The 16,628-nt window shown below is 30.8% G+C and overlaps 1 protein-coding gene across 1 annotated transcript; it reads right to left on the bottom strand.

Annotated features, from left to right (window-relative positions):
• Positions 1-620: 620 nt before the first annotated feature.
• LOC139845239 (NAC domain-containing protein 104) lies at positions 621-1,792 on the bottom strand. Its single transcript, XM_071835491.1, has 3 exons — positions 1,592-1,792; positions 851-1,164; positions 621-761 (listed from the first exon to the last, which is right to left on the bottom strand). Exons 1-3 carry the CDS (start codon positions 1,767-1,769, stop codon positions 621-623), a joined length of 633 nt encoding a protein of 210 aa, XP_071691592.1. The 5' UTR covers positions 1,770-1,792.
• Positions 1,793-16,628: the final 14,836 nt, after the last annotated feature.

Here is a 16,628-nt window from a genome sequence, read left to right as displayed (position 1 = left end):
CCCCTCCGGATATAACTAAGTTCCGCCCCTGGTTTTCACGTTTTCGACTATCTATAGAATAATTTGTTAAGTGGGTGTCTTAATTTACATTTGCACTTAATCAACATTATGTACTAATGTATATATCTAAATGAATGCACTCTAAGGTAATTTAGTATTTCATAGTTGTTTAAGTATTGCTTGAATTTTGTTCAATCATTATTTCTCTTTTGTGTTATATGATATACCATCAAGTGAAAGGAATGTACAAGCAAATGGTGGCCACAAAAAGCCATCAATATCAGGGCTTTGGTGGGTTCCCTTGCATGGGGGGATCTCATTCTTTACATCTCATGTAATCAATTAATTAATCTATATTGTATAGTAATATTTTATATTATATATGTATAATATATAATAAAATACATATATATTTATAATTCATAATATGATGAAAACATATATACATATAAATGAACTGAAAATTAGTTATAACTTCATTGTTCACTACCACAAGTCATTTCTTGATAAATACATGCAACTAGAAAAGTTGGCATTAAGCAAAATATTATAAGGTCCTCTATCTCCTCATTATGAGTCCCTTAAGTAATTAACATTCTTTTTCCATTCTTTGTCCTTAATTAATTTGGAAAACTAATATCATCGAAATCGTCTAACGATAAGAAAACTTCGTCCAAACATGACAGCTCCGGCCCATCATCATCGTCATCATTGTCACAATCATGCTCGAACACCCGACATATTACCCACTTGCTAAAATCCTGAAATTTGGAAACCTAAAATAATAAGCTAGATGGTAAAAAAAAAAATGAACATACATAAAAACATCCTTAATTAATTAATAACTTACTGATTTTGAGTGGCTTCTTCTTTTTGATCTACCACCATTGCTGCTACTACTACTACTACAATTTGATGAACTAGCACCATCAGAGAACCTAAATTCCTGCATTATCCAGTTAGTTTTAACACTAATTTGTTCATCATTATCTTCACCAATATGAAACACATAATACTTCTTCACACCAATAACTCTTTTACTACTTCTTGAACTTATAATTTGTTCATCACATCCCCATGGTTTCCAATACCCATTCGTTGTTATTCGGTTTTGTGTCCTCCTACTGTAATAATACCACTTTTTGCCTTCTTCCATAGCTTTACCTACAAACAAACCATAACCATGCATATATATAAAGTATAACTTATATAACCATATGTAAATACACACCTTAGACAAACAATTAATTAATGTAATGCATGTTGAAAACATATTGTTTATATAATTCATGATTATACATAACATGTGCCAGTGGCGAAACTTGAACATTAATCCTAGTCAGAGAGGCAAAAATGTTATTGTAAAGCATATATATACTTCTTTTTGAGGGGCAATAAGTTAATATGTATTTCATTTGATTAACCAACTTTTTGAAATATGCCCATTATAATCAAAATTGCATGTAGGAGGGGCAATTGCCCTCTCCTATCTATAAAATCTTCCGCCCCAAACATGTGGGACACATTGTATGTTTGTCATTATAAAAGAAAAAAAGAAAAGAAAATGAGATGTTAATTTGTAGGAATTTACCATCTAAGTCCCAAGGATCATAAGGGTAAAGATCAAGATCAGGGATGATATCAGGGTGGTAAGGTAAAAGTGAGGCTTTTCGTTGGAGGAAGTGGACGACGAGTTCTTCGTCTGTGGGACAGAATCGAAAACCAGGTGGGAGATTATTCACATTGTTGTTGTTGTTGTAGTCACTCATTTTAATTAAGATAAATGAAAGTGGATAACAATCAATATATAAAATATTCAATAAGTAAGAATAAGATTGATGAGTTGAAGAAGTTGTGGGTGTAGTAATGTGGGGTTGGAAGGTTTTGGATGTGGGTATTATATATTTATAGTGATATAGTGATGAAGTAACGTGATATAGAAGTATAGAAGATATTATCATTTATTAATTTATTTGTTTTGATTTTGAAGGTTGATGTTTGCTCCCTACTTCCAGTGTTACAACGGAACATTTAGATACTAAGCAAGCTACGGGATCCGTTTTGAATGAAAGTATACTTTTAGTATAGTTTAACTATTAATGATAATTTAGTCACTTTATTAATGTATTAATTAATTAATTTTGTTGGTGCAATTTGCATGAAGAGGCAATCCCCGTACACTTTATTTTAAAGTTTTTTTTCTTTTTAACCTCACAATCCATTAATCTCAGAGCAACTACCCGCTTTGCGAACAACGCGAAATCATTACGGACGAACCTCCGTGACCATGAATGAATAACTGCAGTTGCCTGAAATCGAATCCATGACCACAAGTATAGAAGGATAGACCTTCAACCGTTACACTACCACCCCATGATTACACTCTATTTTAATTCATATGACACCATTTAATAGTAATTGGTTATTTTACTGTTATTTAGTTTCAAAAATCCACTTTCTAACATGATTGAATTGTTAGGAAATGTAGGTGAGCTCTAATAAGAACTTAATAACCCTAGTTATTAAACCCACCATGCAACAAACAAATAATCTTCAACACAAATAAGGACAAGAAAAAGAAACGTAAAGAACAAGGAATTAACGTGGTTATGTCCAATCGTTTAATTCAAACGAATTGGTTTAATCCACGACCAAACAAAAAGGATTTTATTATATTTATCGTAGGTATGGTTACAGATTACAATTGGTATATTTATAGTGCTAATCAAAATTAGAAAACAAATCGAATGACTTGCTGGCTACGAACACTGTCGTGTTTCACGACACTTTGTCGCGTTCCGCGACAAACTGCATCAAAACGTGACAAAGTGGTCCAAAACGTGACAGCTTCAGACACCCGCTCCTGCCATATTTGTCTCGTTTCAGTGCACTTCATCACTTTCCAGTCTTGTCGCGTTTTGCGACAAACATCACCCGAACACGATAAACATCACCCGAACACGATAACTCAGCTCATTCGTTTTGATCTTCTTTGCACCCAACAATTCTCCCACTCAAAGGAGAACAAAACCCAACCTTAACCTGTACTCGATCAACACTTCGACTCTTGAACGTACCCGTCTATACCGCCAAGAAAACTTCTTGGGACACGTACACTCTAACCATCAAGCTAGCAGCTTTTGATAAAGAGCACCTCAACTTGTCAAGAAATGTAATCTACAAACATCATCCCACAGCAACAATTTGATTTCCTGATCGTAACCCCCTATAAACAATACCGCCGAATAAATAAACCCGGGACACGCCGCACTTTTACGCCATGAGAAGGAAGACTTTCAACACCTTTAAACTGAGCTACAATCAAATCACCGTTACTCACTTGGGACCAATATAAACCAAATCCTCTCTGTTTCTGGCAATCATCTCACTAGACTGTGAGATACCGGGTCGGAGTCCGACCCGGCTCTATCAACCCCATCACCCATGTAACAACCCTCATTTTTCCACTCTGTAATGACTATAATGCCCCTAGGGTTTCATTGTTGATTCGTACATTATATTAGGGTTGTTATCCGGACATAATAAATGAAGTAATTAATGTTCATAAACCAAACCCTAACCCTAATACTCGTAATTAAGGAACTAAACCCTAAACCTAATCATTTAGTGTAAACCCTAACTTTTTAATGTAACCCTAACCCTAACCCTAAAAATAATATTATTATTATCATTATCATTCTTATTATTATTATTATTATTATTATTATTATTATTATTATTATTATTATTATTATTATTATTATTATTATTATTATTATTATTATTAAGTACATATATTACGTATTAAAAAGTATGTACTAAATATTAGTGTAAATGAAAAATAAATAAAATATATATATGAGTATATATATATATATATATATATATATATATATATATATATATATATATATATATATATATATATATATATAAAATGATTAAGTAATGGGTGACAAATGTATATTTGTAAATTTAATATATATATATATATATATATATATATATATATATATATATATATATATATATATACCGAAAATATAAATAAATATATAATAAATATGTTAATTAAATAAAAGAAGATAAAATACAATTAATTCTAGAATGTTCCAATTAATAAAAAAATAATAAAAAAAAGGAAAAAGGCCTAAAAGTCGGCAAGTTAAAAAAGGAAAAAAAATTATTTAATTTAATTAAATTGATCTTCTTGCTCTTCAAGTAATTAAAAACTATAAATAGGGCTCTAACCCCTCATAATTTTTGTATCAAATTTTTGGAAGCTTCTTCAAAACCCTAAAATATTTGTAAGATTTCCTTTTTCTTTTCTTTCTTTTTCTTTTTCTTTTCTTTTTCTTTGTTTTTTTCGGTCGAAACCCATAACATAAATAAATAAATAGTTTTGCAATTTATAAAAATTTTCTAAATATATGATAATTAGCTACATGGTTAATAAGTTTTATAAAAATTAATTTCTTAGATTTATGAGTTGATTTAACAATTTTTATTAATTTCTTTGTGTTTTCATTCGGTCAAAAATTCATATATATATATATATATATATATATATATATATATATATATATATATATATTATGTATTAAATTAATTAAATTATAAATTATGCATGTTAATTAATAATAAGTAATAAGAGATCTAGGAAAAATAATTTTTCTGATTTTTCGTACGTTTTTATATTTTATTTAATTAAAACAATTTATTAATATATATATATATATATATATATATATATATTTATGAAAAAATAGGAAAATGGCTAATTAAGCTATAAAAATATTTTTCTAGTAAAGTATGATATTTAATTTAAATAATTAGGTCAGTGGATATTTTATAAAAATTAATTTTGAATTTTGTATTATTTAATGATAAAAACAAGGTGAAATTCTTAATAAAAATATATACAGAAAATAATAAATAATAAATAATTTTTCTGGGTTCATAAACTTTGTTTAGTTCTGAGAAAAATATAAAAGTTAACTTATGGGTCGATTTAATAATTTTTGTATAATTAAACTCTTTTGTTATGTAAATAGAAGGTAATTAATGAAATAATTATAAAAATAAAGAAATCTTTTATTTAATATTTTTCTACAGGTTAATTAAATGTAGGAAACTTATAAAAATTTTAAAAATAATTATTTAGGTTTGTTTAGTATTTTATGTAGAATTAAACTTGTTTTGTGTTTAATTAAGAATGGAAACAAATATAAATACAAAATTTTAATAAAAATACTTTCTTAAATTTTTCTAATGATTTTTATAATTATCTAAGACTATAAAAATTATGTATATGATTATTAGGTATTTAATTAATTATTTAAGTATTTATGGATAATATTGAGTTAATAAAGTACTATATTATTAAGTATCTTGTAAATTAAGTAACAAATAACATAATACATTTATGTGTGTATATATATATATATATATATATATATATATATATATATATATATATATATATATATATATATATATATATATATATATATATATATATATAGTATGAGATAATAATTAGTATATTGTAGATATTAATTAATCTGAGTTAAGATAGAAATTATAGCTTGAATAATAATACATATATAATTATTAAACTATAATTAGTTATATAATACAAATAGTAACTATATAATTAACTTAGCTATATAATCAAAGATTATACACCTATAAAATGTGAAGGTTATAATCAAGATAACGTGCACTATATACGAACCTCACCGCTACATATGGCCTAGGGTGGTCCTTGTTGCTTTATGGGAACCGCTTGTGGATTTCGAATGCCATGACATAGATTCTGGTCAAGAATCCTGGGCGCCCGGTAACAACTGACCATCAGAGTGACTTGTATAGTAGCAACGAGATTTGGGTAAAGGTGTACAACGTCTTGTTATAGATTGTAACCCGAACTTTCTATAATTAGAAAGTTACCATAAGTGGAAACTTTCCATAAATAGTAACTTTTCGAAAATGGAAATTATTTTAGAAAACCATCGTTATTAGTATAATTATTATACTTAAGTCTTTTAGGCTATATCTGATCGTACGTTCTATCTCTAGGTTGAGATTTCGATCACGTTCTTCCGTTCTATTCATTTCTCTTGTGGAATAACTCTTCTGTGCTACTAAGGTGAACTCATAGCCCCGCTTTTTACATATTTTAATGTATTTTATAAATCTTGGGGTGAGACACATGCTTGCTTTAAATGATTTACAATTTAGACACAAGTGCCTAAACTTTTTGATATGCAACTTAATGAGATTATTGTTAACTTGTATTCTTACATGCAAAATCCCTACCATAATATCGTTAATGGCTAGAATTGAAATGTTACAAGCTTAATTATTGTGAGTAGGCCTATTGAGAGTGACGTCTCTGTGACAACCCGAAAATTTCTGAACAAATTTAAACTTTATCTTTATATTATTCCGACACGATAAGCAAAGTTTGTTAAGTTGAATATCAAGAATTTTAAACTATATTCATACATTCATTTAATCTCGACCAAAGTCCGACGATTCACGAACCATTATATAATTGGATATATATATATATATATATATATATATATATATATATATATATATATATATATATATATATATATATATATATATATATATATATACATATATATATATACACACACACACATAAATATATATATATATATATATATATATATATATATATATATATATTATAACTTGAAAACATTAATAAAGTATTAGATGTATAATACTTTACATGAATGTATTTGTTTCAATATAAGTTTATTATATTATTGTAACACCCTAATATTTATGGTACAGAAAGTAAATAGAGTACTTAAAGCGTGGGAATAAATGTGAAATTAAACAGAAGTCAGAGGCTGTTCAGGCCTCAGTGCGCGCAACGCACACTTATGGGTGCGCGTGGCGCACTCCCACTGTAGCTGAATTCTGCTTTTTCTAATTAGATATTTTGGAAGGGCTTTGTGGTAATTTCACTTGTGGAACGAGTTAAGGTCACCAGATCAGTAGTTGGGGTATCATAACTCCATTTTCAACCATCTTTATCTTTCTACTTCAATTCTAGTGAGAGAAACCCAATTTGAGAGTGAGAAAGCTCAAGTAAAGGAAGAAGGAGCTAGTTTCGGGTCTTAGCTCGAGTTATAAAGTTGTTCATCTCCTCACTAGCTACGTTTTGGTTGTGGTGGTAAGTTCTAATCTTGATTTCCTTAATTTAATTTGTTTAAGGGTTAGGGCTTGGGTTAGTGATGAACATAAAACCCATTATTGGTGATTTTGGGGATTTGTGGGTAAGATTGAGTCATGAGGACTCAAGAACAACCAACCTAGGGTTTCAAGGTAATAAATGGTGTATATGAGTCTAAAATGGTTAGTAAATCACTAGGTCACTTGTGTTGCTAGTAAAAAGTGTTTCTAGGGTTCATGGTTGACTTGAAATGGGTCAAATGGGTAGGTTTGACCTAACGGGATAAATTGTGTATGAAAACACCCTAGTTATGTGTTGATAGAAGCCTTAAAACCTTAATCACTAGCTTTTAGTGATTAGTTGTGAGTCTTGACCTTTAATGAGTGATTCTAGTACAATAAGTCATAAATGCACTATTGAGGCTAGTTGGTGGAAAGTCCAACTTATTATGTGAATTAATTGAGAATTAATTGTGTTAGGTGACTCGCTTTGAAGTTACAAGTTGTTATTGAAAATCTCGCCAAGTCGACAAGGTGAGTGGAATGATTATACATGTGTGTATATAATGTATCTATTTGTAGGGCGGGGAAGGGGCCGGGTATATGTTGTCTATACCACCAAGAGTTAGTGATATATTTCGTTGTACACTAACGATGGATATTTCGTTGTCCAAATCGCCCAAGAGTTAGTGATATATTTCGTTGTACACTAACGATTGCTTGAACGGATATTTCGTTGTCCGTGTCGCCTAGGGGTTAGTGATATATTTCGTTGTACACTAACGGTTGTTATGAACACCGTTGGAAAATTCGAAGTACCATTCCCATGTATTATTGGTTAACCATAGTTACGCGTTGTAGTGTAGTATATTATATTAGTCGGGTTATATATATGCTATTATTGTGCTAGCTCGTGATCTTGAAGGGTTTAAAGTTATACTTGCGATGGTATGCTACGTAAATTGCTAGCGTGTATGAGGTATTTATTTAAGTGTATGCAAGTAGGTATGTTATATATGTATGTGTATAATTATTGCATTCACTAAGCGTTAGCTTACCCTCTCGTTGTTTACCTTTTTAGGATCCGGCTTGGATAAGGGCAAAGGTATTCGCATGGATTAGTGGCTTTCGGAGGTTATAGCTTTTTGGAAGTTCAACCAAGATTTGGGTAGTTTAACCCCAAACACCATGCTCTAGTGACGTTTGGCAATTAAACTTTTTGTGGTCGAAACTCGTATTTTGTACTTAAGGGTATTTTGGGCATATGTGGGCCCTGCGATGTAAAACTCATTTTATCATTGATTCGTGCTAGTTTTACTTATACTAATATGATGTGAAAAGCATTTCGTCTAAAAATGATGGGAAGTGATAGATATTTTTGCGAAAATGGAAAAAGTTGGACAGCGGGTTGCCAGGCCCTGTGCGCGCCGCGCACAGGTAGGGCCGCGCACCCTGCCTGGGCAGGCCTGCTTCGAATATTTTTTTTTTTTGTTTTTTTGTTGTTGCAGTTTTGGTTGGTTAACGGGTTGGGATGTTACAAGTGGTATCAGAGCATGGTCTAAGGGATTTAGGTGACTTGAGTTAGGCGCCTAGACTTAGACTTTTGTGTTGTTGAATTATATGCGGGACTTGTAGGACTACGGGTCGATGCGGGTTTTGATTAGTTCTTTGGTGCATAGGTGGACTAACTATGCTTATGTTAGGACATACTAATCATGTGTTATTGTTTTGAACATCGAGCAAGATGGTTGTTGATAGTGCTCCAAATGAACATATATTTAGGCACAATATCCTTCCAATATGTAAAACTTTTAGTTACTATTGTTCTATTTTTATGTAATATTCGTTTAAATAAATAAGTGCGAAGACAAAAGAAGAAAACGACGATTTGAAGACGCAAATGACCAAAAAGCTCAAATGTACAAGATATAATTCAAGTGGTTCAATTTATTGATGAGAAACGTCCAAAAATGATAAGAGTACAAGCCGCAAAACGCAAAGTACAAGATATTAAATAGTACGCAAGGACGTTCGAAAATCCGGAACCGGGACATGAACCAACTATCAACGCGCGATGTAACGGAGCTAAAATTACAAATCAACTATGCACATGAATATAATATAATATATATATATATATATATATATATATATATATATATATATATATATATATATATATATATATATATATATATATATATATATATATATATATATATATATATATATAAAATTATATATATTAAATAAATATGTCGACAAACTAGGAGCCAAAAAGTATGTGACCAGGAAATGACGGCCATGCGATCGCATGGCCAGAAGGCACAAAACTCATGCGACCGCATGAGTTACTGTAGCAGGCCACATCCTATAAATTCACCAGTTTTCTGCGAGTTTTAATATATCTTTTTCTATTTTCTTTCTCTTATCTCTCAATTTATATTTATATTTATATTTATATTTTAATTATAATTTTAAATTAATAATAATAAGGTTATGGTAGCTAATGTTGTAAGTTTTTAAGTCTGAACTCTGTCCGGTAACGCTACGCGATAAATAATCACTGTAAGCTATGTTCTTCCTTTTTAAATTAATGTCTCGTAACTAAGTTATTATTATGCTTATTTAAGCCAAAGTAATCGTGATGTTGGACTAAAAATTAAGATTGAGTTATTAGATTTTGTACCATAATTAAGGTTTGGACATAAGACCGACACTTATGGACATTGGACTATTGACTATTAATAGATAGGGGGTATTGTCTAATAGAATAAAAACTCATTGGAACCTGTCGAACTTATCTTCAAATTAGTTAATCTAATAATTATTAAAATGATTATGTATGTTCTATTTAGTGACGTTTATACGACATCTTTTACGATCATTTAATTAATTATTCGGGTTGGGTAATTGATTATTCATTCTGATCAAGTGGGTAAATTAATATTCATATCTCATTAAAACAGGGGTGGATTACATACAAGGATAATTGGTGTAATTGTTAACAAAATATTAAAACCTTGAATTACGCGCAGTCGATAACCTGGTGTAATTATTAAACAAAGTATTAAAACCTTGTTACAGTTCGAATCCCTAATTAGTTGGAATATTTGACTTCGGGAATAAGGTTAATTTGACGAGCATTTTATAATTATAACCGATGGACTATTATGGACAAAAACCAGATAGGTATCAAATAAATCCAGGACAAAGGACAATTAATCCAGATAAATAAATTAAGATCAAAACGTCAAACATCATAGTTACGGAAGTTTAAATAAGCATAATTGTTTTATTTCATATTTCATCGTACTTTTATTTACTGTCATTTTATTTACTGCAATTTACTTTATCGCAATTTAAATTCTGTCATTTATATTATCGTCATTTATCTTTACGCTTTATTTAAAATCGACAAACCGGTCATTAAACGGTAAAACCCCCTTTTATAATAATATTACTATATATAATTATATATATTTTATATAAATATAGTTGTTAAAAATATAGCGTTAAACTCAGCTAGCTCCTTGTGGAACGAACTGGACTTACTAAAAACTACACTACTCTACGATTAGGTACACTGCCTATAGTGTTGTAGCAAGGTTTAGGTATATCTACTCTATAAATTAATAAATAACTTGTGTAAAATTGTATCGTATTTAATAGTATTTCGCAATAAAAATATAACTATTTCATATAAACCTCTACGCACATCAAGTTTTTGGCGCCGCTGCCGGGGACTCGGCGAAACGCTATATTTTTACGCTATATTTTAGTAAAACTATATTTTTGTAAAAATATATTATTTCTTATTTCATAAAAATATTTTGTATTTATAATAAGTGTTAAAAATAATAAAAAGAAAAATAATAATATAAAAATATAAATATTTTTAAGATTTCGTTTAAAATATATAAAATTAAAAAGTATTTTTATTTTATTTTTAGTTTTTTTTAAATATAAGTTTGTTTTTATTATTTTGTAAAAATTAAAATCTGAATATATATATATATATATATATATATATATATATATATATATATATATATATATATATATATATATATATATATATATAATTAAAACGAACTGGGCCGAACACTGTAGCAGCCCAACTTATGGCCTGGATCCACAGTCCATGCGACTGCATGGCCTCATAACAGAAGACTCATGCGATCGCATGAGCCTGTCTGACAGGTCTGATCCCTCTGCTGGTACGGATTAGGGTTAATAATTTTAATTATTATTATTATTATTAAACCCTAATTAGGGTTAATTATTATATTAATTAGTTTTAGTTTTATTTATTTTGTATTTTTAAGTTATAATTAGTTTTATTAATATATAAATTAATACTTTTATAAAATAATAATATAAAAATAATATTTTTATAAAAATATGTAATTTTATTATTTTTTATATCTTTTTATAAATTGTATATTTTAATCGTTTATTTCGTAATTTGTATTTTTATCGTTCGTCACTAGTTTTAAACTTAGTATTTTGCCGTAGTTAATTTTTATTTCTAGATTTTAAGAGTTTGCCGTAAAATCCCTTAAGTGCTTTTTCTTTAGATTAAGATTTAGGCGCTTTAGAATTTTGCGACGCCGTTTATATATTTTAGTGCCTTTTAAGTTATTGCCGTTTTGGATATAGATTTCCTTTTAAGCTTTAATACCTTTAGGCGCAACTTTTTAGATTTAGTTTTTAGACTTTTAAGTTTCGACGTTTTTCTTTCTTATTTTTATTTTTCGACCTTTTATTTTTCGACGTTTTCGACGCGCTCTTTTTCTTTCTTATTTCTCGACGCTCTAGTTTTTAGGACATAAAATTTTCTATTTCTTCTCTAAAATTTCAAAACGAAAAATTATTTTAAGCGGTTAAATTGATAAACATCTAAAATTTTCTGGTTCGTAGTAATAGTTGGATTTGTTAGTGGCGAGTTGTGGGCTTCCGATTTAAAGGGTCCTGGCTACCTGCTGCATCTATTGGCTATTCGAAACGTGGGCAAAATCAGAAAAGTCTATTAATTTGATAACTTATATAATTTTTATCTTTTATAACTAATAGGATATCCAGTGAATGCACCGAGCAAAACGTTCACCACCTTTCATACGTTCACCACCTGTAACTCGATCAAGACATCTAGCCAATATTATCGCCGTTGATTTTTCTTTAGAATCATCATCTAGTCGACCAAGTACTCTAATTCAAATTTCCGATAATCCATTTTTTGAACCCGATTTCACTATCGAGAACCCGGAGGATATTCAAGGACAATTCCAAGATCCAGAACCACTAATCATTCCTCCTGAACCACAAACCGTTAAATCAGAATCCTCTAGTGATTCAGATTCAATAAACTCAATCATGGAAAATCTAGAACCTCTAAGTATGGAAGACCGAATGAGAGCCACACGCACGGGCCAAGGTCACGCCATTATTAAGCCAAGCATTAATATGCCCGATTATGAAATCAAAGGACAAATCCTACACATGGTAACTAATCAATGCCAATATAGTGGTACGCCAAAAGAAGATCCAAACGAACATCTTCGAACCTTTAATAGGATCTGTACTCTATTCAAAATCAGAGAAGTTGAGGATGAACAGATCTATCTCATGTTGTTTCCCTGGACTTTAAAGGGAGAAGCCAAAGATTGGTTATAATCGTTACCTGAAGGGGCGATTGACACATGGGATGTCTTAGTTGAAAATTTTCTTAAACAATTCTTTCCGGCATCTAAAGCCGTGAGACTTCAAGGAGAAATAGTTACGTTTACGCAAAAGCCAAATGAAACTCTATATGAAGCGTGGACAAGATTCGGAAAGTTGTTGAGAGGATGTCCTCAACACGGTTTAGACACTTATCAAATAGTACAAATATTCTACCAAGGTATCGACATTGCTACACGAAAAGACATCGATATAGCAGCTGGTGGTTCCATTATGAAGAAAACCGCAACTGAAGCTTACAAAATTATTGATAACACTGCCTCCCACTCACATGAGTGGCACCAAGAAAAAGATATTTTTCGTTCATCTAAAGTGGCTAGAGCCAATTCTAGCCACGACTTTGATTCCGTTTCCGCAAAAATAGATGCTTTCGAGAGACGAATGGAAAAGATGACTAAAGATATTCACGTAATACGAATCAGTTGTGAGAAATGCGGTGGACCACACTTAACGAAAGATTGTCACATTGAACAAACGATGGAACAGCGTGAGAATGTTTCCTACATGAACCAAAGGCCGGGAAATAATTATCAAAATAATTATCAATCGCCAAGGCCAAACTTCAATCGAAATCAAAACATTCTTTACAATCCAAATGGACCCAACAATAACTCGTACAACCAACAAGGTCCGAATAACCAACCAACTCAAAATAATACTTTCAATCAACAAAAACATATCTTGTATAAACCACCACAACAAACCGAAGAGAAAAAGTCAAATCTAGAAGAAATGATGGCAAAGCTAATGGAATCTCAAATACAATTTATTACATCTCAAACCCAAACAAATGAGAGGTTTGATCAGTCATTAAGAACTCAACAAGCTTCCATTTTGAATCTAGAAAAACACGTAGGTACTCTTGCTAGCATGATGAGTGAGAGGGAATAAGGAAAGTTACCGAGTGATACTGAAGTAAATCCTCAGAATGAGAATGTTAATATGGTTTCAACAAATTCTGAAAAACCAACACCAGAAGATGGGAAGGTTTTCGATGTGAGTAACAATGAAGAAGTTACAAGACCACCACCACCCGAGTATGTAAAGCCAGTGGTGGCACCATACAGACCACCCATCCCGTTTCCAAGAAAAGGAGTTGAGTATGAGCAAGTAATAGGTAATAAAGTTTGTGATACCTCTGAAAAGAAGAAGAAGAATAAGAAAGTACAAGAAACAAAAACCGTAAAGATAAACCCGGTGAAGACAGTTCCACCAAAACCTCCACCCAGGTTGGGTGATCCGGGTGAATTTATTGTTCTTTATCTACTTAGTGCTCGTGTCATGTATGATGCACTAGCAGATTTAGGTGCGAGTGTGAGTGTTATGCCTCTTTCATTATATAAGAGATTAGGAGTAGGTGAGTTAAGTCCAACAGAGATGAGTGTCTGACTCTTTGATCAAACCATTAGGCACCCAGTTGGAATTGCTGACAACCTACCCATTCAAGTGGGTAATTTAACCTTTTTAGTCGAATTTATTGTCATTGACATAGAAGAGGACTCAAACATTCCTCTAATTTTAGGTCGACCATTCTTAGCGTCCACCAGGGCGTTATTTGATGTAAGAGAGGATAGAATGACACTTAGTGACGGTGAAAAATCGATCACCTTTGTGAGTCGAACGGCTAAATCTCCACCAACCAAAACCGTTGAACCAACAAAAACTGAAATGTCCCGTTCTTATTGATTAAAAACGTTCCATATTAATTGATTTCGTTGCGAGGTTTTGACCTCTATATGAGACATTTTTCAAAGACTGCATTCATTTTTAAAACAAACCATAACCTTTATTTCATAGATAAAGGTTTTAAAAAGCTTTACGTAGATTATCAAATAATGATAATCTAAAATATCCTGTTTACACACGACCATTACATAATGGTTTACAATACAAATATGTTACAACAAAATAAGTTTCTTGAATGCAGTTTTTACACAATATCATACAAGCATGGACTCCAAATCTCGTCCTTATTTAAGTATGCGACAGCGGAAGCTCTTAATAATCACCTGAGAATAAACATGCTTAAAACGTCAACAAAAATGTTGGTGAGTTATAGGTTTAACCTATATATATCAAATCATAATAATAGACCACAAGATTTCATATTTCAATACACATCCCATACATAGAGATAAAAATCATTCATATGGTGAACACCTGGTAACCGACATTAACAAGATGCATATATAAGAATATCCCCATCATTTCGGGACACCCTTCGGATATGATATAAATTTCGAAGTACTAAAGCATCCGGTACTTTGGATGGGGTTTGTTAGGCCCAATAGATCTATCTTTAGGATTCACGTGAATTAGGGTGTACGTTCCCTAATTCTTAGGCTACCAAGCTAAAAGGGGTGATATCCAAATTCGACCATTCAACCATAGAATGTAGTTTCGATTACTTGTGTCTATTTCGTAAAACAGTTATAAAAGTTGCGCATGTATTCTCAGCCCAAAAATATAAAGGGTAAAAAGGCAAATGAAACTCACTTTCACAGATTTTTACTTCGTCGGGAAGTAAGACTTGGCCACTGGTTGATTCACGAACCTATAACAATATATACATGTATATCAAAGTATGTTCAAAATATATTTACAACACTTTTAATATATTTTGATGTTTTAAGTTTATTAAGTCAGCTGTCCTCGTTAATAACCTACAACTAGTTGTCCACAGTTAGATGTACAGAAATAAATCGATAAATATTATCTTGAATCAATCCACGACCCAGTGAATACGTATCTCAGTATTGATCACAACTCAAACTATATATATTTTGGAATCAACCTCAACCCTGTATAGCTAACTCCAACATTCACATATAGAGTGTCTATGGTTGTTCCGAAATATATATAGATGTGTCGACATGATAGGTCGAAACATTGTATACGTGTCTATGGTATCTCAAGATTACATAATATACAATACAAGTTGATTAAGTTATGGTTGGAATAGATTTGTTACCAATTTTCACGTAGCTAAAATGAGAAAAATGATCCAATCTTGTTTTACCCATAACTTCTTCATTTTAAATCCGTTTTGAGTGAATCAAATTGCTATGGTTTCATATTGAACTCTATTTTATGAATATAAACAGAAAATGTATAGGTTTATAGTCGGAAAAATAAGTTACAAGTCGTTTTTGTAAAGGTAGTCATTTCAGTCGAAAGAACGACGTCTAGATGACCATTTTAGAAAACATACTTCCACTTTGAGTTTAACCATAATTTTTGGATATAGTTTCATGTTCATAATAAAAATCATTTTCTCAGAATAACAACTTTTAAATCAAAGTTTATCATAGTTTTTAATTAAGTAACCCAAAACAGCCCGCGGTGTTACTACGACGGCGTAAATCCGGTTTTACGGTGTTTTTCGTGTTTCCAGGTTTTAAATCATTAAGTTAGCATATCATATAGATATAGAACATGTGTTTAGTTGATTTTAAAAGTCAAGTTAGAAGGATTAACTTTTGTTTGTGAACAAGTTTAGAATTAACTAAACTATGTTCTAGTGATTACAAGTTTAAACCTTCGAATAAGATAGCTTTATATGTATGAATTGAATGATGTTATGAACATCATTACTACCTTAAGTTCCTTGGATAAACCTACTGGAAAAGAGAAAAATGGATCTAGCTTCAATGGATCCTTGGATGGCT

Source organism: Rutidosis leptorrhynchoides, chromosome 4 (genome assembly GCF_046630445.1).
Source record: "Rutidosis leptorrhynchoides isolate AG116_Rl617_1_P2 chromosome 4, CSIRO_AGI_Rlap_v1, whole genome shotgun sequence".
In the NCBI taxonomy this organism is placed as follows: Eukaryota; Viridiplantae; Streptophyta; class Magnoliopsida; order Asterales; family Asteraceae; genus Rutidosis; species Rutidosis leptorrhynchoides.
The sequence above is the reverse complement of the archived record's forward strand: the minus strand, read 5'-3'. Positions and strand labels throughout refer to the sequence as shown.